This window comes from Myripristis murdjan, chromosome 22 (genome assembly GCF_902150065.1).
Source record: "Myripristis murdjan chromosome 22, fMyrMur1.1, whole genome shotgun sequence".
Taxonomy (NCBI): Eukaryota; Metazoa; Chordata; class Actinopteri; order Holocentriformes; family Holocentridae; genus Myripristis; species Myripristis murdjan.
Genome location: NC_044001.1, coordinates 3,609,431 through 3,635,808, shown reverse-complemented (window position 1 = coordinate 3,635,808; position 26,378 = coordinate 3,609,431). Strand labels below are relative to the sequence as shown.

The 26,378-nt window shown below is 43.2% G+C and overlaps 1 protein-coding gene across 1 annotated transcript in view; it reads right to left on the bottom strand.

The window, feature by feature from the left end:
* The window catches only part of kcnh5b (potassium voltage-gated channel, subfamily H (eag-related), member 5b), a 208,562-nt gene extending 183,360 nt beyond the window's left edge, over positions 1–25,202 (bottom strand). Inside the window, exons 1-4 of the mRNA XM_030044846.1 lie at positions 25,010–25,202; positions 23,954–24,077; positions 21,179–21,285; positions 18,662–18,790 (exon numbers count right to left, since the gene is read on the bottom strand). Of these exons, the coding sequence (XP_029900706.1) occupies positions 18,662–18,790; positions 21,179–21,285; positions 23,954–24,077; positions 25,010–25,202 (553 nt within the window). The remainder of the gene's footprint in view (positions 1–18,661; positions 18,791–21,178; positions 21,286–23,953; positions 24,078–25,009) is intronic.
* Positions 25,203–26,378: the final 1,176 nt, after the last annotated feature.

The following is a 26,378-nucleotide window of genomic DNA, read 5'->3' as shown; positions in this document are numbered from 1 at the left end:
CACCTGCAAATTAAATGAATCAGCACTGCCTCTCAACCTGCTACAGCCTCACCAGGTGCCCACTAGACTCAGACACCTGAGGCCAGGTGCACACCACGTGACATCATGGCCCGTGTAGTTAAAACGGCACATTCTTGCAGGAAATTATCTAATCTAAAAAAAAAAAATAAATTAAAAAAAAAATAATAATAAATTGTCTTTAGTGTATATATTTATTGTCTTTAGTGTATATTTCGCATATTTAGTCTCTATTGTATATACTTTTAATTTAAATTTTTTATTTTATTTTTTGTTTTTATTGATGATGCTGCTGTAATGTGTGAATTTCCCAGTCTGGGATCAATAAAGTATACCTATCTATCTATCTATCTATCTATCTATCTATCTATCTAAATTAGTTGAAGTAAGCATCTTATCATTTTCCAGAGGTGGAAGTAACTAATTACATAATTCATGTTACTGCAGATTTATGTCTACTTGTACTTTTTTTGGAAGTCAGTGATTTTATTTTTTCTTGAGTTTTGTCCTTCAATGCGTTTTTAAAATCAGATCCATTACAGAGAACAAATGGTCGGTTGCTGATTGTGGGAAATTTCACAATAAAAGCTCAGTCAGCAAAGATAAGAAAAGGAACCTGCGTCTACTTTGTTGATTCTGCTATTTGTAATTTTCCAAATTTCACCATAAAAGCTGCAGTGATTGGTCATTTAGACTCAACTGGCAAAAAAAAAAAAAGTGGAATAAATGTGGGGAAAAGGTGAGAACCATGTGGATTCAACCATCATATCATTCTTATTCCACATTGTGTCAGTTGAGTCTACAGGGTCCTCACTTCAGTTTTAGTGTAATGTCCCTTTAAAAGCATGCAGTGTGCAGCGTGTTCTCTCCTCCTTTTCTAACTGCATGGAAAAGATCCCAGCTAACACAGTTACTGTTTGGAAAAAGGAGCTCAGTCACTTTTACTGCCAGGACATTTGACATGAGACACTTTGGACTTTTACTGCAGGAGATTTTTACTGCACTACTTCTACTTCTACTGCAGTCACATACCAGCAGAGGAACAGTACTTCTACTTCTACTGCAGTCACATACCAGCAGAGGAACAGTACTTCTACTTCTACTGCAGTCACATACCAGCAGAGGAACAGTACTTCTACTTCTACTGCAGTCACATACCAGCAGAGGAACAGTACTTCTACTTCTACTGCAGTCACATACCAGCAGAGGAACAGTACTTCTACTTCTACTGCAGTCACATACCAGCAGAGGAACAGTACTTCTACTTCTACTGCAGTCAGATACCAGCAGAGGAACAGTACTTCTACTTCTACTGCAGTCACATACCAGCAGAGGAACAGTACTTCTACTTCTACTGCAGTCAGATACCAGCAGAGGAGCAGTACTTCTACTTCTACACTGCAAAAACTCAAAATCTTACCAAGAATATTTGTCTTATTTCTAGTCAAAATATCTCATTACACTTAAAATAAGACACGATCGCCTAAGAAGTAACTTGTTTTTAGACAATTTCCACTTGTTTCAAGTGAAAATTCACTTAAAACAAGTGAAAATTTGCTTGTTTCATTGGCAAAATTTGCCAGTGGAAGAAGTGAAATTTGTATTTTGACTAGAAATAAGACATTTTGACTTGAAATAAGACAAATATTCTTGGTAAGATTTTGAGTTTTTGCAGTGCCTGCAGTCAAATACCAGCAGAGGAACAGTACTTCTACTTCTACTGCAGTATTTGGGCTGGCCAATCAGATTGCAGCAGGTACGTCGTCTCTCTGTTACCTGCAGATAACACCTGAGGGCACGACGCAGCTTTTACAGTGGAGTGTTATGGTGATGGACTCTTTCTCCTCCTCCCTCTGTGTGTCTTTGTGTTTTTGCTGTGTTGGTTTCCGGTGCCCTCTCTCTCTCTCTCTCTCTCTCTCTCTCTCTCTCTGTCAGCCTCGCTCGCCCCACCCCGGCCTCCCACACCTGTCCTGAGTTAGACTCATCAGCCCTGATCGTTCTCATCCCTCCTCCTCAGTGTTTCCCCTCGCTGGTCCTCAGTTTTCTCCAGTCTTGTGTTCCAGCCTCTTCCCCAGCTTGTTTCCTTGTTAGTCTCATGTACATTAAGTCCTGTTTCCAGCTCTGTCTTGCGAGGTCCGCTGTGTTTTCGCCTTGCCTGTCAGTTTAGCCTGTGCTTTCTCTCTAGTTTTCCTTGTTCTTGAGTTTCCTCTTACCTCTGACTTTACTTTATATTAAATTTGCAGCACCTCCAGCCTGCTGTCTCCTGCCCTTGTGTCCACCGGCCGTGCTTCCACCAAACATAAAAACTGTCTCACCTCCTGTTTTTGTTGTAATTTTGTTGTGCATGCCCCAAACCCTGGTGGTGGTCTATTTTCACCCCCATGCACGTCCCGACAAAACTCCAGACTCTGCAGGTCCTCGTCCTTCAGTTCTCGCAACGTGCAAACTCACGTTGTTGCCTCACTCTAAAGACTCTTTGCTATTTTGGGTGCAGGATGGGAGTCAGCAGCTGCTAATGTGAGACTTCCTCCAACGTTTTTTTTTTTTTTTTTTTTTGGTGTAATGTGCTTCTGGCCTGAGCTAGCATTCGTTAGGCACTAAGCAACCTAGAAATGTACTTTGAACAGGATTTAATTTACCGCCACAGGAGACGAATCATCCAGGACGGGGGAAGTCCCCTCCTGCAGGTTCAGTGAGGAGGAAACAGCGGCACCAGTAGTCACAGCTGACTTAGGTGTCCAAAGGCAAAGCCAGGTCTCATCTGTCATGCTCGCTAATTATAATAAGCAAGTGCTAATGAGTCCTAATTAGGCCCTGTGAGCACTTATCCCAATACCAGCCTACAAAGACAGCGATGGTCAGAAGTCATTTTTTCAATGCATACACAAAAATTTGGAATGAAATCCCATATTGCATTGGATCAATAATCTCTATTGCACAATTCACACAGATTATCTGACAGACAGACACACCTCACACACACACACCACCTCACTCTGCCCTCTCCCCTGTAGGGACTTGGTCTTGTCATGCACCGCAGAACTGTTTACATTGTGACACATTTACTTTTAATCCTTTTCCTGTAAAATAAAATAAATGAAAAGTTAAATAATTTTTGCTAATGCCTTGATGCACACAGGACATGACATGACAGTGAGTGTGTGTTCTGTGAGGTGAAGCTTAAGCGACACACAGATTGTTAGCTGCAGGTCGGTGCTGTGCAGCCGCAGTCGGACACCGCCTTCAGTTTGAGGCACGGCCGCCTCATTATCTGAGTAATAAGCTGACACAACAGCCTGTGCGGCCTCTCGGGCTGCTTGTTAGAGCCCGGTGTGAGCCAGGCTGGGTGACAGGGTGGGCTGCTGCTTGAAGAGATCGACCTTTACCCCGCGTGACTCGCCTCAGCGCTACATTCACCTCCAACAGCCTCCCAAAATTCAATAGACACACAACAGCCGCCAAAATGTGGACTACAAGCAGCGGACATGATGACGACGTTCCTCCACCATGAAGGGAATTATGTGCCATCTGCAGGAACGTGACTTTTCCAGCTGCTGGTCACATGAAAAGTTTAGCCGGCGGGTCGGTTTAGGCAGCTGCAACTTCTGGATGAATAAAGACAAACTTGTTAGGAACTGTTGGAGGTAAATGTTCCTCATCCTGTCTGCTCCGCTGGGTGTTTTAAATGATTTATTTGCATTTAAACACACAGTGCAGGATGATATCTTGTTGTTTTAAAACTTGGAAGCGGTTTACATGTTTAACTCGTTCAGGATGACAAAAGACCCTCTGCTGCAGTGACCACATCTTCCTCTAAAACATCATCGAGGAGCCAACAATACCAAAATCATGACGCCAAGGGGGCGATACTGACACCTGCAAAAAAATAAAAATCCCTGGTTCTGCTCATTATCGCCACTAGAAAGCTGGCATGAACGTTTTTTCAGTCAGCAGGTAATATTTACGGCAAATCCGGTTTAGTTTTGGTGATAACTTCACACTCGTCGAGTTTCCATCCAAATATATCGCTAATTTTAACTGAATTTTTCAGAAAATCAGCGAAACAAAAAGCAAACTGATGCGCATTTCCATCCACTTCTGTTATGCGAATATTTAGAGTCGGTTCATCGAGGTGAGCAAAAATCAAGAAGGAAGTCACATGATGATGAACGTCACCGTTTATTGGCTCAACCTGTTTCCATAGCAACATATTCTCATTTTCACTTTTATCGATACACCGACTTTTCCACCTCCCCCGGGCGTAAAAACTTTTTTTTGCGATATTTGGAGATGTTTTCAAATTTTTAATGCGCAAATCGAAAATGGCGCCTCATGTCAGCAGCTGCATGAGATTCCACATGAACTCAGGGTTTATACTTCAGCCTGCAGGTGAACAACATCGTCCTGCAGCGGGGCTTTTATTGTGACACGCAGCTGATCTTTTCCTCTTCAGCGACGCCACTCATCCTGGGCCTGCGTTTCTGTCTCTTTAACGTCTGACGCTGAAACGCTAAACGACAGCGGCACCTGTTGTTGTGTCTGAGCTTTAAGCTTTAAGTTAACAATTTATGTGCCTCCATATCAACATAATCACCATTTAACTTCTCAAATAGGAGTAACTGAACACTACTAAACTTGTAATCATGACGGTTGAAAATGAAATTACAAAAATTGTCGGACAGAACTGGATACAGCGTCTGCAATTGGGTATCATTCTGCTATATCAGTATTATATCAGTATCATGATGACCTAAATTTTGTCTTTTCCAGGTTTTAAAGGTGCAGTTTTCTCAACTTATTCGACTGTTGCAGCTGTTTTCTTATTCGCCTCCACCCGCTTGGTCGCCACATCCACATTGCTGATGATCCTGTGTGTAAATATGTCATGAAAGCAACAACAGTCATCTTCTGCCGCATCATCGCAATGTCGATATCGGGGTATTCGGTGGAAGACGTCGTGATGTCGTGCAAACGCAGCATCAGCAGCTGTCAGCGAGCTCAAACGCCGCGGAAGCGTCCTTCACCGAGAGTGAAGCTCAGCCAGCTGCAGGCTCTGTGCTCTGACCTCCCCGTGTGTGTGTGTGTGTGTGTGTGTGTGTGTGTGTGTGTGTGTGTGTGTGTGTGTGTGTGTGTGTGTGTGTGTCAGGAGGGAGAAGGAGGACCTTCTCCTCCAGGGGATCAACAGAGAACCAGTAAACTCCCTCATCACTCACAGTTTAGCGCTCATTTGTCTAATAAACCTGAGAGAGTTTCCCTAAAAGAATCAAAGCGTCGTGGATCACGCTGATCCCCGAGGAGCTCGAGCTGGAACAATCAACAAACAAACAACAGCAACTTTAATTACTCCTTAAAGCCGAAGAAAAGCTGTTTTTCTTCCTTTCTCTTGTATATTCTGCATCCTCTTAGGTGTTTAATTGCCTATTTTTTCTCCATTTAGATGATTTAATGACTGACTTTTTTTTATTGTTTTACTCACTGATTCATTTATTCTCATTTCAGTGGCTTCTAAGAACTTGGTGATGCTGTTTGGAGAAGTGCTGCACAAATAAATTTTATTCTGAAGCTTTTTGTCACCTCGCTGAGTCAGCACGAGGAACAATAGCCGTAACGCCGCCGTCTCCTGCCCGGCGTTTCCACCGGGGCTTTCCTTTCAGGAGCCACAATGTAAGTTTTGGACTCTCATCCATCTTGTTTTTGCCCAAAATTATGTTTCCAGTGCGGGTTGCAATGCAAAAAAAATAAAAAATAAAAAATAAAGGCATTGTTCTTTTGATACATTACCACGATGTACACTACAAAATATCAAGCAAAAAAAAAAAAAAATTATATATTCAGCGTTCAAATCTTGTTTTTCTTCAAAAAGGTGTAAAATCTGCCAGTAGGAAGAGGCTGTCCCACTTGTTTCCAGTGCAGTTCTTCTTGTTTCTGGACTTTTCTCTGGAAATGGTTATAAATACGTTGAAACAAGGCAGAACACTGCAAAAAGTCAAAATCTTACCAACATGATTTGTCTTATTTCAAGTAAAAATGTCTTATTTCTAGTCAAAATATCTCATTACACTTAAAATAAGACATGATCAGCTCAGAAATAACTTGTTTCAAGTAAATTTTCACTTGAAACAAGTGAAAATTGTCTAAAGACAAGTTATTTCTGAGCTGATCATGTCTTATTTTAAGTGTAATGAGATATTTTGACTAGAAACAAGACATTTTTACTTGAAATAAGACAAATAATCTTGGTAAGATTTTGAGTTTTTGCAGTGAATAAGGCAGATCAACCCATTACACCACAAAAACTCAAAATCTTACCAAGAATATTTGTCTTATTTCAAGTCAAAATGTCTTATTTCTAGTCAAAATATCTCATTACACCTAAGAAATAACTTGTTTCAAGCAAATTTTCACTTGAAACAAGTGAAAATTGTCTAAAAACAAGTTAGTTCTGAGGTGATCATGTCTTGTTTTAAGTGTACTGAAATATTTTGACTAGAAATAAGACATTTTGACTTGAAATAAGACAAATATTCAAATATATAAGATTTTGAGTTTTTGCAGTGTACGATTCAAGAAAATTCTGCAAACAAGTTGATTATCATTGGAAACAAACAGGATTATCGAATCCTACTGGCAAATATTCCACGTTGTTTAAAACATTTTTAGATTCTCGTTGATTCTGCATCCTTGCCGTATAAACGTTCACACTGAAACCTTTTTCTTGTGGTTCATTTGGAAACTTGCGTGCGCGGCAGCGTCATTTCAGAAAGCCCATTTTCTCCCTCAGCGGTCATTTTCCTTGCGGCCACACGGACGCCGAATGAAAGGGAGGCACAATTTTCCCAGGGTGCTTTTTTACTGTACGGCTCTAAAAATAACACCCGTCTGAAAGGGCAAAGAGGAGCACAACAAAGGCACGCCACATACAGTAGTCACGCGCCGTGATCGACCCGGGGCCGCTGAAGGAGCCATTACAAACACAAAACAGTTCGACTCTGAAATAGGCTTTAACTCTGAGGCGCCCGGCTGCCTGAAATGCTTTTATTCGCTCCTCAAATTGAAGGTGAATCCAGCCGTGAACTCCTCAGCGCCGCGACGTGAAAGCAACATAAAGCCGGGCTCGTTCAAAGCAGTGATTCTCAACGACCCGCCTCCCCTGAAGGAGGACCGGAGGAGGAGCGCCGCTTGTGTGTGTGTGACTCGCCGCACGTCTTCAATACACTGATATTCTAACACACTGCTGGTCAAAATGAGACGTGGACAAACACAAAGCCCTGCGGGGGGATCGCTCGTGCAACTTCCTGCACGCCGCGAAGTAACATCCTGCAAACCAAGCATACAAAGGGAGCGGCGAGTGGTGAGCCAAAGAGGTGACTTTCAATTAACGGTCTCCCCTCCAGGAAGATGTAGAGTGCCGGTTGCATAATTGATTGCAGCGGAGCAGCCGAGCGATCCCGTGCAGGAACACTCGATGCGAAACCCGGGCGGGGGGGGAGCGCAGCCGCCCGGTGCGTTAACGGAAACAGAATCACTCTAATCTGTGAGCACAATGCAGGAATTTGTCTCGGTGGCGTTCATGCGGACACACACACCGACAGCCTCTCTGTTTCACCGCACACACACACACACACACACACACACACACACACACACACACACAAGAGCCAAGCATACAGCACACAGGGAAGCAGCACTGCATGTACACTGTCAATAAAAAAACAACTTAATAAGTCATTTTGCTCTCAGATTCAGAGTAAAAATCTTTAAATGTGAAAAATCTGCCAGTGAGATGAGATAATCCCACTTGTTTCCACAATTTTTATTGAATCAAAGGACATTTTCGTGGTCCTGGCCGGGCTGATCTGCCTCATTCTGCCTCAATTCGACAGATTTTTACAAATGAAACTGCACTGGAAACAAATAGAATCTCAACAGGCAGATTTTTTTTTTACTTGTTTTGAAGAAAAAACATTTTTTAACACTGAAGATGAGACTAAATGACTTGTTACCATGGATTTTTTTTTTTTTTTTTTTGCAGTATAGGTGGCGAGACAGAAGGCTTTCTGTATTTACTGGTAACGCTGAGCAACGGTGCCCTTCAAGAACACACACACACACACACACACAACACGGTGTGTGATTTGTGTGATTTAGCAGACTGAAGCACAATGGCAGTGGGGAATAAAAACAAAATAAGGCGAGAGCTAAAAATAACCGGGGAGCAGAGCTGGTGCACACAGCACCAAAGTCAATTCTAGCAAAAAAAAAAAAAAAAAAAAAAAAAAAAAGAGAGAGATTTTGATCAGCAGCAACACACTGGGGGGGGGGGGGGGTCTGCACCTCAGCGCACAGAGGCACGAGCGAGGACGCTTCCACAGAGGCGGTGTTTGTACGTCACCCGACCTGCCCCTTGTGCTCTTCAGAGTGAGAGCACGTTTTCCAGCCTGCCGTGGACGACGGAGGAGAGGCGTGAGGTGTGATGGGAGCGAGCGGCCGAGGTTATCGAGCGGAGGCTTCCTGCATTAACCCGACGACACCGGCAGACCCCGACGTCCACACTGCGAGGCTCATTAGCATCTTTTTTTTTTTCCCGCTCGCTAACAGCTAAGATCTAGGAGCAGATTTTGTTTTCACCCCCAAGAAATTTATGCAAATCGTTTTCAAAAACGGCGCCGCTCAAGCAAACAGGCTCCTTTATCACGACTGCGAGCGGAACCTGGAGACGAGCTCGGGGCTAATCCACCAGGAGCGGCAGCCTCGCCCTCTGGAGCCCCTTCACAATAAAACACTCTGATCTTAGTTTAGATTGCAGGACGGAAAAACCTTGTGCCGTGCTCGCTCGACTCGATGCGATGCGTGTTGCCGTACAGAAAGGGCAACCTTTGTGGAAGGGGTGATTCCATGAGGCTGGATCAAGTCTGACAGTTCCTGAATTCCCAGTACCGGGCGTCAGGTTCTGTCGACGGTCTTGGTCTCATGGTTTCACACTAACTCTGAACCTCGGTCGGAGCGTGTGTTCCTCAGGTTTAGGTTATTTTCCTCTGCTGTTTAAATTGTTCATATTTCTTTTTTTTTATATTCCCTGTTTATAGTGTTTATATTGCTTACTGCTATTTATCATGTGTATACTGTATATTTCTTCTAAATTTGCACATTGACCTACATATATGCACATTTTATACACCTATGCACACGTTTTTTTGCACATTGTTTTTTTGCACACTGTTGTACCTAGATCTCTAGTGTGTTGTACTTAGATCTTATTCTTTATTTTTTATTTATTTAATCTTGTAATCTGTGGATACTGCTGAAAAACTGCGAATTTCCTAGATAGATAAAGTATCTATCTATCTATCTCTACCTCTTCATGCCACGTCTCAGACGGTCTTATTTATATTCAGTAAATTTCAGGAGTTGGTGTTGTGAGGCTTGCACGACCATGACAGGCATGAAAACTACAGGCCTACATTACGAAAAGTTGTTTTTAGAACAGAGGAAGAGGACAAATACGAAGCCCTGAAGTGTCACGGCGAGTTTTATTTTCTTTTTGCGTAACCTCGTAATACCTTTTGCGGTCCGTCGTAATATTTTCCTACTTCCCTTCCGTTCCCTCTGAGCCGTTTGTCTGTTTTCGCTCGGCTGCTCTCCGAGAATGCATTTACATTCACCTTCACTAATCACACAACCGTGCCGACTGAGCAGCAGGACTGTATCGGCAGAGTTAATGTCCAATTCAAAATAAAATTCAATGAGCTGCACTGAGAGGAAACAGACGCACGGCTCAGAGGGAACGGACGCAGAAAGTATCGCGAGGTAAAAATATTACAAGACGATGCAAAATTTATTGAGAGAGAAGCCAAAACACATGGCGAGGGAATGCAAAAGTCGCCATGACCCTTCAGGGGCTCCGTAGAAAAGCCTCTTTCCAAACCAAATCAGTAGCTGGGTTTCCATCCAAATATATCGAAATTTTTGAGCGAATTTTGTCAAAATGCGCAAAAGAAAATGCGAATTTAGGCCTGTTTCCATTAGTTTTGTTTTGCGATTATTGGGAGCAGAGTGCGCCGTGAGATGACATCATAAGATAGCGTGTGTGTGTCGACTGAACAACAACAAACACTCAGCTGACACTCAACAGCTGATCAGGGACAGATTCCTGCTGAACTTGTCGGCTCTTGGGAGAAGTCTGCTTACTATTTTGGCAGCGCTAACTTCATACCGAACCATCCTAAATAAGGAATAAGTGACTAATAATAATAATAATAATAATAACTAATAATAAGACTGTAGCGTAGAAGTGTGACGTGGTATCCGGTCCAGTCATCGTTTATTCGCAAAACCTGTTTCCACAGCAAAAAGTCGCATTTCCTTTTATCGATACGCTGAGAAATCCACCCCCTCCAAGCGTAAAAACTTTTTTGCGAATTTTCGGCCGTTTTTTCGAATTTCTGGTGTTTCCATCCAAAATTTCTGAAAATGCCAATAGAAATAGGTGGATGGAAACCCAGCTAGTTTCAATTTCAAACAACTTTTGAAAGCGAAATCTCTCTGTTTCCTCGCCAGCAGAGCAGAGCGGTCATGTTTTCACCTCTTTGCATTTGTCTGACTGTTTGTTAGAGGAATGTCTCCAAAAGTTATGAATGAATCTGCATGAAACTTTGTGGAAAGGTCGGTCACGCTGCAAGGAAGAACTGATTCACTTTTCACACTGATCGGCTAAAACGGATCAACGGGCTTGATTAACTTTTGATGAATATTCAACATGTGGAGCTCGCATATTTATCAAACCCATAATCGTATTTTTTAACTTGGAATTACTTTTAATAATCAAGTTTAATATTAACCATCATATTAAGTGTTTATAAATGCTGTCAGTTTTCTCAAGCTAATTCCTAGATCACTTAAAGGTCCAATCTGCGACTTTTTGCTTTGAGTCAAGGAGTGCATCGCTAGTCCCGCCCTCCTCGCTGTTAGTTGTTCAAGGTCCCGCCCCCTCACGTGTCACTCATCCTGATGACCCGCGGCGACGCCCGTCAGGCCTCCGCAGACTCGGAGGCGGATGGCAAACGAAGCGCCGAGTGTTTCTGAACATGCAGCTCCTCTTTTGTCTACTGCATGCAAAATATCCTTTAAAAGCCATTTTTTAGGCGAATGAGAGAGAGATTTATGCATGAAGACACAGACTGATAGTATGGCGTTCACTGTGCGATGTGAAGGTGCACACAGCAGCGTCTGCCACAGAGGGCCACGCCGTGCAGCGTGGGTGGGATGCCGCTCCCGCCCGGCTGACGCTGACGTGTTGTGGCGTGTGGAGCCGCGGGAGCAGCCGGAGACGGAGCCGAGAGGCGGTTCGTTCTGCAGCGCGAGCGTACTCAGCTGCCGCCGCCCCGAGCACCGACTCTCCCTTCCCTTCAAACGGCCTCTCTCCCTCGCCCGGCCCTGAATCACCGGGCCGGCCGCTCAGAACGCTGCTGCTGCGGCCTGGAAAGCGCTCTGGTTTCCGCCCCGGTCGCTGGATGTCGGTCAGCCCCGGCGGCAAAGTGCACCCTCGTAACCAAGGTGATTTTCATCAACAACAGCTCTGACCACACCACGTGCATCGCTGCAGTTCACTGGTGTCATGTGACTGAGCATTTGAATTCCTTTAACCCTATAAAGCCATTTGTATCATATATGATACACATTTTCAATTCTGTTTTTCAATCAATACTTGACCAAAATACTGTTGTATACCTTTGAACACGTCCCCTGTTCACCCTGGACCATACCATTGGCACTTCAAGTACATATCATATATCATACACCAGAAAGGTCATGTAATAACATATTTTTTGAATTTTTATATATATATATATATATATATATATATATTGTTATAGGACTAAATAAAGGGTTCAATTTAAAAAAAATTGAATTTTCTGCCAATTTTTTCATAGTTCAGGCTTTATAGGGTTAATATCTCAAAATAGCTTGTATAGTGCAGATTTCTATTTCACTAGGCGTGATTCTCGCAGAAGAGAATCAGGACACCTCACAGGAGCAGCTGAGTCACACCAAAGTTTGGCCGTGCATCTTTTTTCTCTCCAAAACTGAAAAAGCCTTTGTGCATTCACCACTTTGTTGAAAGGGGCACAAATGCATGTAAATAAATTCAATTTGCAGCACATTACCCACGCCGGGTTCGCTTTCACCTCTGCAGCACGTCGGGAAAACTCATCTTCTTTGTATGAGGCTTCATCTGCAGGCGACTTAACACCAGAATTAGCAGGATTTGTGGTTTTTCTTTCGCTGGAAACGCTCAGTATTCAGTTTGCCGTCCACCACACACCACTAATGTACACAAAGCACGCGGCACACCCAAGGGTCCGCTTAACAAAACACTCCATATGCTTCCACTACACTAATTTCTGGAATCAATAACAACTTCAAGGCACTAAAAGTCAGCAAACGAATGTATAAAAAATTCAGAATATTGGATTTATACAATGCCATCATCAATTTTCATGAATACTTTTGCATTTTTTATGAGAGGATGAATCAAGTACGGTCTAACTCTATTTATTAAAGCTGGTGGGATGAATAATTACGACAAAAATAAAACATACTTTAATTGAATGCTTTGTAAAATCTGATTACAACCACAGGAAAAAGATGTCAGCTGATGTTTTGTAGCTGGTCTTGATCGTTATTTAAAAAGCACCGATAAAGATGCAATTCTCAAACAAACACATGCTTCAGTTCCTTGTAGCAGACATGAGGAAATACAGTTAACCCTCTTATTATGTTTGGGGTCAATTTGACCACAGCCAATGTTTAACGTCTCTAAATAAATGATTAACATATATACATATATATACATATATGTGTGTGTGTGTATATATATATATATATATATATATATATATATATATATTTTTTTTTTTTTTTTTTTTTTTTTTTTTTTTTTTGCTTCATATTTAATGACTTTTCCTAATGTAATGGGTACTACCAGGTAAACATGAAATTCATATGATGATATGTTTTCAATGTCCTGTACACACTTTGTAACGCATCGGTTATAAATAACAAAAATCTGTACTTAGAAATAATATAAAGCCATTAAAACACCAAAAATGTATATTTCTTTCCAATTTTAGGTCAATCAGTGAGATTTTATGGTGATTTGCATATTTTTCCATAGTGGCCTAATAGGAATACTGGATGTATAAGTTATGTTTTATTTAAAGGGCTGTTTAGGTCGTCATCAAAGAAACATAAAGTATCTGACACATAAACTTTGGTAACAATTTTAGTTATAATAATTTTGTGGAGGTTTAAACTGCTGGGGTCAAATTGAGCCCAAACATAAAAGATGTTCGTAAATTTGAACAGAACAGGAGGGTTACGCATCGCTCATTGTGTTTATTTTATTAAAACTAAACTTGACCAAACGTATCCTAACTCGGACGCCACTTGCAAGAGATGCAGATCCGCTCCAGCCACATTCATCTGCACGTTATCATCTTCCAGACATTTTGGAGTTTAGTTTTCCTATTTCTTATTTTCCTATTTCTTATTCTCATTTGTGCCTTTATAGCTTCCAATGTTGCGTCCTTTTAGTTTCATTCCCCCTTCAGACAGCTGCAGCCCTGTGGGGTGGCACTATGGGGGGAAGGGATTCATGAAAAAGATGTTAAATATTGTAAAAACTTGTTGTGAAAAGATGTTAGAAATGACCTTGTGAGTTCAAGCGTGCCTTGCACCCTCTGTCGCGTCGTCATCCTCCTCCTCCTCTTCCTCCTCCTCATTATTGTCTCATCCTGCCTGCGTCTCTGCAGGATGAGCACGCCTGTGATTTCCACAGCGATGACGGCAGATATTCGTTTAATCACTGAATCCCGTTTGGAGCGAGCGTCTGCCCCGCCGCTGTCCTTGAGCAAGACGCCGCGAATCGCTCCCGGCCTCGGTTCTGCAACGCTGCCGACGACCCTGACCTCCGGACTGCCCGCGGCAAGGGGGATCACCTTATTAGCATCGTTATTGTTATTATTATTATTATTATTATTAAAGCACGAGCACAACACAGAGAAAACATAGGAACATGTCTACAGTAGAGCAAGTGAACCACGTCACTATTAAACAGAGAGTAAAGCAGCGGATGAAAGGATGAAAGAATGAAAGGATGAAAAATCCTTGTTTTAAATCTTTGCCGGGTGATTTTTTTTCCTCATAATTTTGACAAATCATCATCACACACACAGAGGCTCCAATCCAAAGTGACTGCACGCTGCTGCTGAAGCTGGAATCTCATTTGTTAAAATCCCGTTGGGACGAATCAAACAACCAATCACCTCGTTCGCAATCTCATGCATGTGCACCTCTGCCGTGCACGCTCGCCTCCCCCTCGGGTGGGAGTTTGAGCACCTGATTGGACGGTTGTCACACCACTGAGTGGATTGTTATCAGGTTTGAGTTCGTCGGTCCCTGCTGCATCTTGTGGTGGCTCAGAGGCTGTTAGCGCCTGTTCCCGTCATCACTCGGTGTCAACCAATCAGACGTCAGCTTTAGCCACAATCGTTAGCGACGTGGTTAAGGTTAGGAAAGGGCTCGTCGTGGCAGTTAAAGTCCCGCATGACCTCGACTAACTGTTAAACGGAGCATCTGAAACAGTGACATCATCCTGTGACTTAAAATTTCCACCAATCAAACCTTCACAAATCCTTAAACATCCTCTCTCGTCCACCTGTCCCTTCAAAATAAAAGTGTCTCATTTGATTGGTTGAGAGAGACTGATGATGGGAATAGATGCTAACAGCCTCTGAGCCACAGGAAGGTGCAGCAGGACCCCGCCGACCCAAACCTGTGGGCGGAGTCATCACTGATAACGTCCAATCAGCAGTGTGATAACGTTCGAATCAGGTGGTTTGAGCTTCGCCCGCCGTAAACAGTCACCTAAAGAAACTTAGAGCGCGTGTTTTAGTCGAACAGCGTAAATGTAGCATAAAGCACGCAGGTAAACAAGCTGAAGGTCTTACACCTCTGCATGGACGTGTGTGTCAGATATTCTACGATCAGCCGACATTTTCAAGCCCAAATGCACGTCACATAGCTCTGGTTTACGTCCAGAGATGCTGCTTTCATTCAAGTAAAAAATATTCCATCCTGGTAGAGCGCGTACCACAAATCAAAAATTACTTTGATGGAAATATTTATTCATGTTCACCCCATCTGACGCACTGCTTACAGAGACACTACAAAGTTTTCATTCTATTATAATCCAATGTAATGAAGCGCAGCGTTAAAATCAACACATATTATAGTAAAATGACTGATTTTTTTTTTTTTAATTACCGAAAAAGCACGTAAACACAGAAACTAAACAGTTACATAAAGTCCCCTCTCGCTTTCTTCTCTCTCTTTACTGTAAATATCAAATAAAGCAGAAACACTGGGAAAAAAAATAATCTTCGAAAAAAAATGCTTTCCACGCCCTGCTGTAACTGTTTAGTTTCTGTGTTTACATGCTTTTTAGGTAATTAAAAAAAAACAACAAAAATCAGTCATTTTACTATAATATGTGTTGATTTTAATGCTGCGTTTCATTACATTGGATTATAATAGAATAAAAACTTCATAGTGTCTCTGTAAGCAGTGCGTCAGATGGGGTGAACATGAATAAATTGTTCCATCAAAGTAATTTTTGTCAACATGCAACACAAAATAGAATGATTTACAGGGGGGAAAAATTCATCTGCTGAAATGTTCCTGTTTTGCACACAAACAAAGCAGCGTTGGACCAAAACAAGGCGTCCTGGAGCTGCAGCCGACAATGATTTCCACTAATCAGTTAATCATTTAGCCTGTAGATCCTGAAAAATAATGACAAAGCCTCACGGGAAGTGATCAGAGCCCAAAGTGAGGTCTTCAAATGCCTCTTTAGTCCAATCAGCCGCCAGAAAAACTACAAATTTTTAAAGAAATGAACAGAGAAAAGGAGGAAAATCACATCTTAGTTTGGCATTTCCCTTCAGAAAGGGCTAAAACATCCGATCAGCTATTGCAATTAAAAGTAATTACTCCCCTGTCAATCAAATAAATCAGTCTACACCACAACATACAGCTTTCCAATCCTGAAGGAGCGACTGAAAAAGACACAGATTTATCAACTTTTATACAAATTAATGCAACAAGTGCCGCTTTTCAAATTACAAACTAGATGGAAACTGCTGGATAAATTTAATTATCAACCAACTGTTCTATTATCTCTGGGGTCCATTTGATCCCATTCAGTGTTTAACATCTCGAAACACATGATTAACATCCTTTTTTTTTGTTTGTTTTTTTGTTTTTTTTTTGCATCATATTTAATGACTTTTCCTAATTTAGTAGAATGGAATTAACATGAGAATAATATACTTTCTGTGTCCTGAACACGTTTTGTACCCACAGCAAAATTTTACACACATTTGCTTTAGTTGTTTTTATTATAATTTAGTCATTATAAACTGCTGTGGTCAAACTGATTAAAAAAACGTGAGTAAATTTGAAGGAAACAGTTAAAAATGATAGAAAGAAATAAAAATAAGAACTTTAAATAAGATTTTTTGTGTCATATTCTGATGTTTTGAAGTGACTCGTCATGTGAGCATTAATGTGTGTGTTTATGTGTGAATGTGAACGAGGGCGTGTGGCGTGGGCGGTGGGTTTCCTGCTCGTATGTTTGCACACGTGTTTACATGCCTGTGTATGTATGCACGTGTGTGTGTGTGTGTGTGTGTGTGTGTTGCAGGATCCTTGTCAAAGGGCAAACACAGCCGCTTAGCCGTGCTGAGAGCAGCTCCCGGAGCGCGGAGCTGACACAGCGCATCCGTCAAGGCGCAGAGGAGAGGAGCAGCAGCCGCGTCTCCTCTCCTCTCCGCCTCCTCACAGCATCAGGAGCTCCTGAGACACGAGCCGCCGGCCCGGGACGCTCCCGTCTCCCCCAAAAACAAGACGCCGCGCTCTCAGAGCCACACCGGGACGGCAGGACGACCCGCAAAAGACACACGACGAAATGCCCCGAGATTTTTAAAGTAGAGGAGAGAGGAGAGAAAGGAGGAGGAGGAAGAGAAGAAGAATGAGTAAGAGCGAGGAGAGTGAGATGAAGAAGAAGTGAAAAAAGAGATGAGACAGCAGAGGAGAAGAGGAGGAGTGGAGGAATGAGAAGAGAGAAAATGGGGGAGGATTGGGAGAGTGAACTGGAGAGGGAGAACACGAGGATGAAAGATTAAGAAGAAGAAAGAAAAACAGGAAAGAGGCGGTCAAGAAGGAGGAGGAGGAGGAAGAGAGGGAGCAGGAAGAAGAAGAGGCAGGAGGAGAAGATAAGTAAAGGACAAGTAAGAACAGAAGATAAGAAGACAGGAGGAGACGATTTAGAGGAGAGAGAGTGACAAGAAGAAAGGAGTGGAGGAAGAGGGAGAGCAAGAACAGGTAAAAAGGGATGAGGAAAGAGGAGGAAATGAAGAAGAGGGGGAATTGGGAGCAGTTAGTAGAAGAAAGGGAGAAGAAGATGAAAAAGGATGAAAAAGAGAAGAGAGTAAGGAAAAATAAAGATTTAAAGAGCAGAAAAGAGACAGAAGAGTGAGATTTGAGAGGAGCTGGTGTGAAGAGGAGGAGGAGGAGGAGTAAAAGAGGAGAAAAAAGAGTAATAAGAAGATTATGACAAATGAAGAGGTAGAAGAAGGCAAAGGAGGAGAACAAGGAGGAAAGAGGAAGAACAGAGTGAAATTCAAAAAGATCAGGAATGGAGAGGAGGAAGGAGGAGAAAGAGGGGGAGGAGGAGGAGGAGGAGGAGGAGGAGGAAATAATGTCCTAATATTGAACAGGTTGCATGAGGAGCCAGCTGGCGTCAGTCGGCGGGGCGAGCTGCCAGCACATGTCAACCCACGTCGCGCTCCCTCGCCCCGCACCTCCTCTCCCCACCACGCCATCCAATTACACAGAAACACCAGGAGGAAAAAAAATAACCTAATCTGAACAGAGAGAGAGACACACACACACACACACACACGCCACGTACTGGGAACATCATGTTTTCCAGTCCATTCCCCACATCTCTCTCTCCCCTAACCTCCTCTGTGAACTGACACAAAAAAAGAAAAGAAAAGAAAAGAAAAATCATTCTTTGTGCCGAGATGATTTTTGGAAGTGGTGGCGTCTCAGGAGGGGCTTTATTCTCAGAGAAATTAGACACGTACAAATCAGATTAACATCAGATTAGCTCCTCCACGGCATCGAGACACATGCAACGTCACACGAGTGTAAACACGACCACAGCGGTGATTCTGCATGTTTACGATCTGAAAATTAAACTTTTGGAGACTTCAAACTTTCCTCACACCAGGATCCCATCACTGCAATAAAGTCCTCCATGTTAGTTTTTCCTAAAAGCAGCAGCACTGTTGTGTTTTCAGGGCTTGACATGCAAGGTGAAACGATCCCTCCGCCAGGGAAAGTAGTCCCAGGGAAAGCGGTTTCTGAATGTTATACGAACCAAAAATTGAGATCTTAGGTATTACAAGCATGATTTGCATAATGTAATAAACACTTAGGATAACTGGTGCACTCCTTTAACAAAACTCTAAACAAAGCACGCTGGGCAACACACACACACACACACACACACTCTCACCTTTGGTGGTCTCGTCCTCGATGGGCTGCTTGAAGAGCGTGATGTCCTTGAAGGTGCAGAGGAACAGGACCACCTTGTCGTTCTCGTTCCTGATGGGAGCCACTTGCATGTAGAACCACACCGGGCTTCCTGCAGAGACACCGCAGATTACACGGGTTAGGGCCACGCCGCGTGTTTGAGGACACGCTTCGACCCGTGAAGCAGCGGCCGGCTGGCGTTTGCATCAGTGACGCTGTGAGCGGACGGTCATTATTTAATATAAAACAACCAGAAATGTCATGAATGTTCCTGTCCGGTTCCTCCTGCTGTCAGCCTGCAGTGAAGACAAACTGGATGTTTAAATGTCCAACAAAATCTACTCATATTCTGTACAACAGCATATTAAGGCTGCTGAAGGGGGGAAATGAAATTATAGAGATGGGGGAAGGGGCGGCAATATTCTGAGAGAAAAACTCAGAATCACCAGGATTAAAGTGGTAAATTTATCAGTAAAAACTCAAAAATTGTCGAGGTTTGGTTTTGGAAGGGGTTTCAGGAGATGGATTAAAATAATGTACAGTAATCCTAAAGCTGGAGTTATGACAAATGGTGTGATCTCATCATTCTTTGAGCTCTCCAGGGGAACAAGACAGGGGTGTCCCCTTTCACCACTGTTATTTAATAATTGCCCTGGAACCTCTAGCGATTGCCATAAGAGCAAACCCCTCCATCAAGGGAGTGGATGGTGGTTGTACGATGATGACGTATTACGGCTACTAAAGGGGAAAAATAAAATTATAGAGCCAGGGGAAGGGGCGGTAAAATTCTGAGAGAAAAACTCAGAATTACCAGGATTAAAGTGGTAAATTTATGGGAAAAAACTCAAAAATTAATGAGAAAAAAACTTAAATTCTGTGGGTTTTTTTGTTCGTTTGTTTGTTTGTTTTGTTTTGTTTTTTTAACCACCCCTATTAATTATTGATTAGCTTTATTCCAAATTCTCTACCTTGTGTTCTTAAATTGTTTCTCAATGCCCTTGCTTTTTTAAATGAATTATTTATTATTATTATTATTATTAATTTCCTCTGTGTTTTTTCTTTGTTTGTTGTTTGTTATTTTACCTCCCTGTGCCTCTGTATTATTCGCTCATGCTCTCTTTGTTATTCAAATTGAAAATGAAAATAAAATTTTGATTAAAAAAAAAAAGTTCTGTAATGAAAAAGTCAAAAATTTATGAGAAAAAAAATCTGAAAAATATCGAAGTCACAGCAATGTCTCCTCAATGTCCAAACACTGATGATAATAATAATGTGATTCTGGGCTTCAATCACCAGGATTTCCTTCTTACTTAATCCCACAGTAGAAGAACAAATTACTTTATATTTTTCTGTTTTTTTTTTTTTTTTTTTTTTTTTTCATAAATGTACAACTTTAATCACAGAAGTTTTGAGTTTGTTTTCACAAATTTGTGACTTTATAATCTCGGAATTTTTGTTTTTTTCTGGTGAATTAACCTCTTTGATCTGAGAGGATATTTTTTTCTTGTAAATTTTATGACTTCAATCTTAAATTTTTTTTTTTCTCAGTAGATCAGCCCCCACCCTTCCCCCTGCCGTCATACATGCATTTGTGTGATTTGTGGTTGTGGAAATACTTCTCTTGTTAAAAAAAGAAAAAAAAAGTTTGGTTTCCTGCTTTTCCACTTCCCCCATATTTAATCATTTCTGCAAACCACAGTCTTTGGGACATTTTGAAAGGAACAGCCGCAGCGTTTTTCTGTCATGCTGGCCCACTTTGTGTGGACGCTGCCGGCGTGGGACGCGTCCCGACACGTCACCCAATGTTCCCGGGACGGGCTGCAGAGCACGGTTTGATCCACGCACACCGTGTGAACCGCTTCTTTAATGGTTTGAAATTACCCCCAGATTCAAGCGGCTGCGACAGAACAACACGATGTCAAAAACAAGGTCATCATCATCATTTCGGGGGGAACTCACTGTTCTTCCTGCAGGGACGCACCTCAGAGCGGCTGAGGCTCGTCAGCGTCCCGCGTCTTTTTCTGCTTCTCCACAAAAACTGAAAGAGGAGAAAGTCGCCGACCGCTTCGTGCTACAACTTCAACTGCAGAGACAAGTTGTACTTTGTCAGCAAATTGCTGCTATTTTCATGACTGATCTTTTTCTTTTTTCTTTTTTTCTTTTTTGGTGTTTTGTTAAAACCACTTTTCTCTGCCACCTATTTCTTACATGGCGTTTTTTTTTTTTTTTTTTTTAATAACTGATCATTTTCAGGAGACAGGAACATTGCACTCCTGACTAACTTGGCTTGCTGATCCATGAATTTGAGATTGTTTTATTGTTCCTCTCGCTCTGCAGAAAAACATCTACCTCTTATCTACTTAAGATGAGCTGTTTAATTCATAATTCAGTGATAATGAACATTTCATTTTGATTTCCGTTTCCCATTTCCATCAGAAATAACCATCAGTCTTAAATCCCCCTCATTCAGACAAGTGATGTGAAAAAACGGAGCACTCACTGTTCTTCCTGTAGAGCAGGACCTCGAAGCAGTTGGACTCATAGTTGTCGAACGTCTGTCTGACTTTGTCGATGGTCTTCTTGTCCGTCAGCTCGCCGTACATAAAACTGTGGGAGGAAACAGCAGCACCGATCAATACCGACCCACGGCCTTTACCCCCCCGCGACATTCATCACACACAGTCCCGTAAGGGCTCTGTCAATCTGTTATCTCGCCATAAAGCGGCCGTTAAATTTTATGTTTGGTTTGGCGAAAGACACGGAGACATAAATCTGTGTCAGAGTGAAGGTTTGCGGGGGCGTTTTGGACTGGAGCAGCGTGCGTTTACTGGCATGGCTCTAATTATCCCTTAAAGGACTAGAGATGTTTTAATCACTACTAACATCATCAGTCTGAGTGATTAGTCTCCCTCTAAACAGTTGCAAGCGTCTTACAGGACAAAACACACCGGTGGGACTCAAAGCCTCTGCAGCTCGACACGACAAACACTTTGAGGACAGAGCGCGTGACTGCAGTAGAAGTAGAAGTACTGTTCCTCTGCTGGTATGTGACTGCAGTAGAAGTAGAAGTACTGTTCCTCTGCTGGTATGTGACTGCAGTAGAAGTAGAAGTACTGTTCCTCTGCTGGTATGTGACTGCAGTAGAGGTAGAAGTACTGTTCCTCTGCTGGTATGTGACTGCAGTAGAAGTAGAAGTAGTGCAGTAAAAATCTCCTGCAGTAAAAGTCCAAAGTGTCTCATGTCAAATGTCCTGGCAGTAAAAGTGACTGAGCTCCTTTTTCCAAACAGTAACTGTGTTAGCTGGGATCTTTTCCATGCAGTTAGAAAAGGAGGAGAGAACACGCTGCACACTGCATGCTTTTAAAGGGGCATTACGCTCAACGCTGTAGAGGTGGAGTCTACAGGACCTCGATGATTACACTGGAATATGACTTTATATGTGTGCGGTCTAACTTTGGAAAAACAAAATAGATGAGAGTTTTGCCAGGCGTGCCTCTCTTCCACCGTTATTGCAGGAGAGCTCACATGTCAACAGTTTGTGAATATTTTAAGTAATAATCCGCAGCATTTTGGTCATTCCAAGCGTTCATAAGAGCTTTTCCATTTGTTGTCTGGTCGCTCTTTCCTGCCGCACAGGAAGTGATGCGGTTTGTCTGAGAGCAGCTACAGAAACTCAAACTTCACTCACAGCAAGTCCAGAGAAAGAGGCATCACAGGTGGTCTCTGGCAAGGTTACTGTGGTCAACTAAAACTTATCTAATAACTAAAACTAGGTGTGAAACAAACATTTTAGTTAACTGAAGCAAAAATATAAATTAGACTTTGGAAAGAAGCAAAAACTAACCGATGAGTGCTGGGCTATACTCATGCTGCCGACATTTTCTCCCAGTTTCCTCATGTCCAATTCATGCTGCCACTTTAATGTGCATTTATAGATTAAAAGGTATTATCTATTATCTCTTCCAGGCTGTGGTTTGTCCCTTTGGCCTCCCTGTGAGCTCTGGTCATCAGGATGTACAGTTTTGTTATAAGTTGTCGATATGTCAGCTTGTTGTACAGCGACTGCACTCAGCAGAGAAAGTGGCACCTCGTAAACTTTCCCTGAGGAAAACAAACAAAAAAAAACGCATCCGTTGCCATTAGGCAGCTGCTGTCACAGGCCAGCCTTTTTTTACCGGCGGCTCATTATTTTGTCAGCGGCCGGCAGGTTTCAGCTCTCGGTGTCACATCTGAGTGGACTGCAGGTCTCGGAGCAGCGGGCAGTGGACGGATGAATCTCTGTGTCCCCATTCTGACTCGGCTCAGTGTCCAGGGGAGCCTTTTAGCCGCCGGCAGGACAAGGCCTTCCCCTGCGGTCAGGGCTGAGAAACGCCCGAGGACGAGACGAGAAGCCCTTTGGAGTCGCATTTTAAACAGTTTGACTGACAGGCGAGCAGGACGCCGCCCCGGAGCCGGACCGGGCCTCGCTCCCCTGGCAGCTCCAAATTGGATTCATTTCAAAGTGTTAGTGAGCGGCAGGCCATCTCTCTCTCTCTCTCTCTCTCTCTCTCTCTCTCTCTCTCTCCCAGATGCTGAGGATTTTGTGCAGCGAGTGACTTTGCTGAGCTCCACACTTTCTGTCGCCTGCTTTCGGAGCAGCAGCTCTCAGGCGGTAAACTAACTCGCCGCCGTGTAAACAGCTCTCCCAACAGCAGCACGCCCAGGTTTTAATGATCACCGAGCAGCGGAAGTACAGAGAATTGCCACTTTTCGCCGTGTTTCTTCCTCCCTCTCTCTCCGTGCAACTTAAATAATGGATCAAACCGAACAGCAAAAAAAAAGGGACGGACTCAGTGATTTTGTGCAGGATCGGGGGAACACTCTGAAAAAAGATGTGACTTTGCAAAAACAACGAGGGGTGGCGACTCGTGTGTGGCTATAACTCATACAAGAACTGGTATTGTGAAAAATATGGGTCTTTAACAGTGAGTTCTATTTCAACTGAACCATTTAAAACTCCCTTTCCATTACCAACACAATAAACAAGACGAATGCCTACCCTACATTTCCTTCTGGTTTAAATGCAACTGAATTACACAGATGAAAATTTAATGCATAATATTATCGAGTTATGCCGCGACTCCGGTGACAATAAAGCGACACAAGTAGAGAGCGCTGCAGTCTTAAGTCGTTACAGCTAAATTACCGCATCAAGTAATGCTGTCATCTTGCACAATAATGACGTCTGTGAGGTGCAGATGGCAAATGGCCGCCACGGCGAGTGTCGTTGGTTTACCTGCATGTGCTGCTCTTCTGCATGACCTCGGCCCTGTGGAAACCAGACAGCTTGCAGAATCCGTCATTGCTGTAGACTACAGGCCACTCCACGATCTGGGCGTTTCCCAGGAGGAAGCTGGTCTCTGGCAGAGGCACAGGGCAGACACGGTGTCAGGGTTAGTGATCATAATAATAATATTGATTAATAAAGTCAAGCATGTGCAGCAAAACACAGCCTGTGAGCTTCATATGGAGCCCCTCTGCCAGGCTAATGATGCACGACGTGACGACATGCACACAAACTAACAAAATTTCATGTGAACAAAGGAAAAATTCTCCGTCCCCTTGTCCAACAAGGCACAGAAAAAAGACAAACTGAAAATGACAAACTTGGCAGACCTAAAGGTTACGTTCACACAGCAGCTGAAAGTCACTCAATCCTGATTTTTGTCTCCTCAGATTGGATCTTTTTGCCTTGATAGTTGATGGACCTGGATGTGCCTGTTCACATTTACAACAAGCACACATGCTAATACAAAACTATCACTGCCACCACAGTCCATCACTGATATGAATAAAGTAGGCAGGCAGTCATTTCTTGTATGGTTTGCTTTGGTGTGACAGTGGAGGGGTGCAGAGTGCGGCGACCCGACCCGAGCTCGATGGGACCCGACAGGTCAGGCCGGGTCCGAACTAAAATTTAGAAATTACGTTCGGGTTCAGGTCGGGTTTGGTCACGCTGGTCAAATCAAACAGCCTTTATTGCCATTATACAAAGTTGCACAATGAAATTTGGGTGTTACTTTGGTGAGAAATGATGGAGCTGCTGTCTGTTCTGGGTGACTTCCTGTGCAGTGCTGGAGTTTACGTAATGACGTTGAAGGCAACACGTAGGCTATTTGAGGCGGTAAATGTAACCTAACGATGGAGGACGAGCAAAATCTCAGACTCGGGTCGGGTTCGGACAAAAATATGTGACCCGATCCACACTGGGTGAGAGCAGGAGGGCAAAAAAGTTTGGATTGAAGCGTTTTTTCCATTGCATCTTTTAAAACTGCAACTTCCTCCTCCTTGCTGTGATCCTCCATGTCTTGTTTCCTCCACCGCTGCTGACAGTCTTCTTCTTTTCGTTTCTTTTCGTCTCCCATTTCTTGACACAGGTCTTTGCGTGCGTGTTGAACTCTGCAAGGTCTTTCTGGCTGCAGGGGTCGGGTGGTAGAGGGCAGATGAGCCAGTGCTCCACGGTTGGTCCGGTCTTGTGGCCCCATTTGTTCAGAGCGTCTTTGGATCATCCTGTTCTCGTTCTCAGGCGGTTCAGATTTTTCCCACTGGGTCCATGGTGCGTCTGAGCCAAGAGGGAGTTCTTCAGCAGGTGGAATTTGCATGTCATGGCCTCTGGTTTCTTCCCGGGATGTCGTTAGGAGTTGGACTTAAGTGATTGTGTTGGGGCTTTACGTCCATAAAGATTGCGGCGTTCGTCTGTTGTGGCTTTTGTCATCTGGACTTTGCTTGTAACTTCCCGTCTGACGTTGGAAGGGGCAACACCAGCATGGAGGTGTAAGTTTCACAGATGAAAGTGGCTCGAATCAGCATCGACAGCTCCAGATTCAGTGCGTTTTCATGCCGTTCACACCGGCACAGAAATCACATCTGTAGCACATGTGAAGAAAAAACTCAGATCTAGATCCCTCTGTCTGAACGGAGCCTGGGTGACTCTCTCCTCCTTAAGCTGCAGATGTTTTCTCTCCGGTTTCATGCAGACATTTCCACTCAGCTGTAGATGAAATGAAGCTCGCTGCTCGTGTTAATCCAGACCTGGGCGAGGGAACCTTTCTTCGCCTCCGCCGAGGGCTTTGGTTTCTTGATAACAGACCGCCTAGGAGTGGATTATCCCACTTGTTACACATTTGGCGGTCTGTATAGCGCTGTGAGGGCTTTAAAATCTAAGGAAATAACAATAAAACTTTTTGTTTTTTTCTCCGAGGGTGGGCAGTGCCATCCTGTTTCCATTTAAAGGCTGCCAAGTGGCTGAGTTCGCCTCCGACAGGCAGGCAGCGAGCCACGACACAACCCCAAACACATAGAAAATATATCATGAAAAGGTGTAGGTTGAAGCCTGAGCTTATTGCGCCCACCCTCCTCACACAGCAGACATTATATTTCAGGATATAAAATAAACTTCATGAGCTCAGTGATGAGGGAGGACAAACTGTAAATGAGCAAGCAAATACAGACGAGAACAAAATTCCCCATATAGCAAGAGTGTGTGCATCGCTTTCTAACAGTGCAACTCAAGATGTGAAGAGTGTGTGTGTTCATCAGCAGACAAAATGAGCACACACACACCTGTTATCTCCTATAAAGGTTTGTTGCTGCCTCGGTGCTTGCATGGTGCCAAATGAGGAGAAATCTCACTTTGCATATCAGCACTCGGCTTTCCTTCA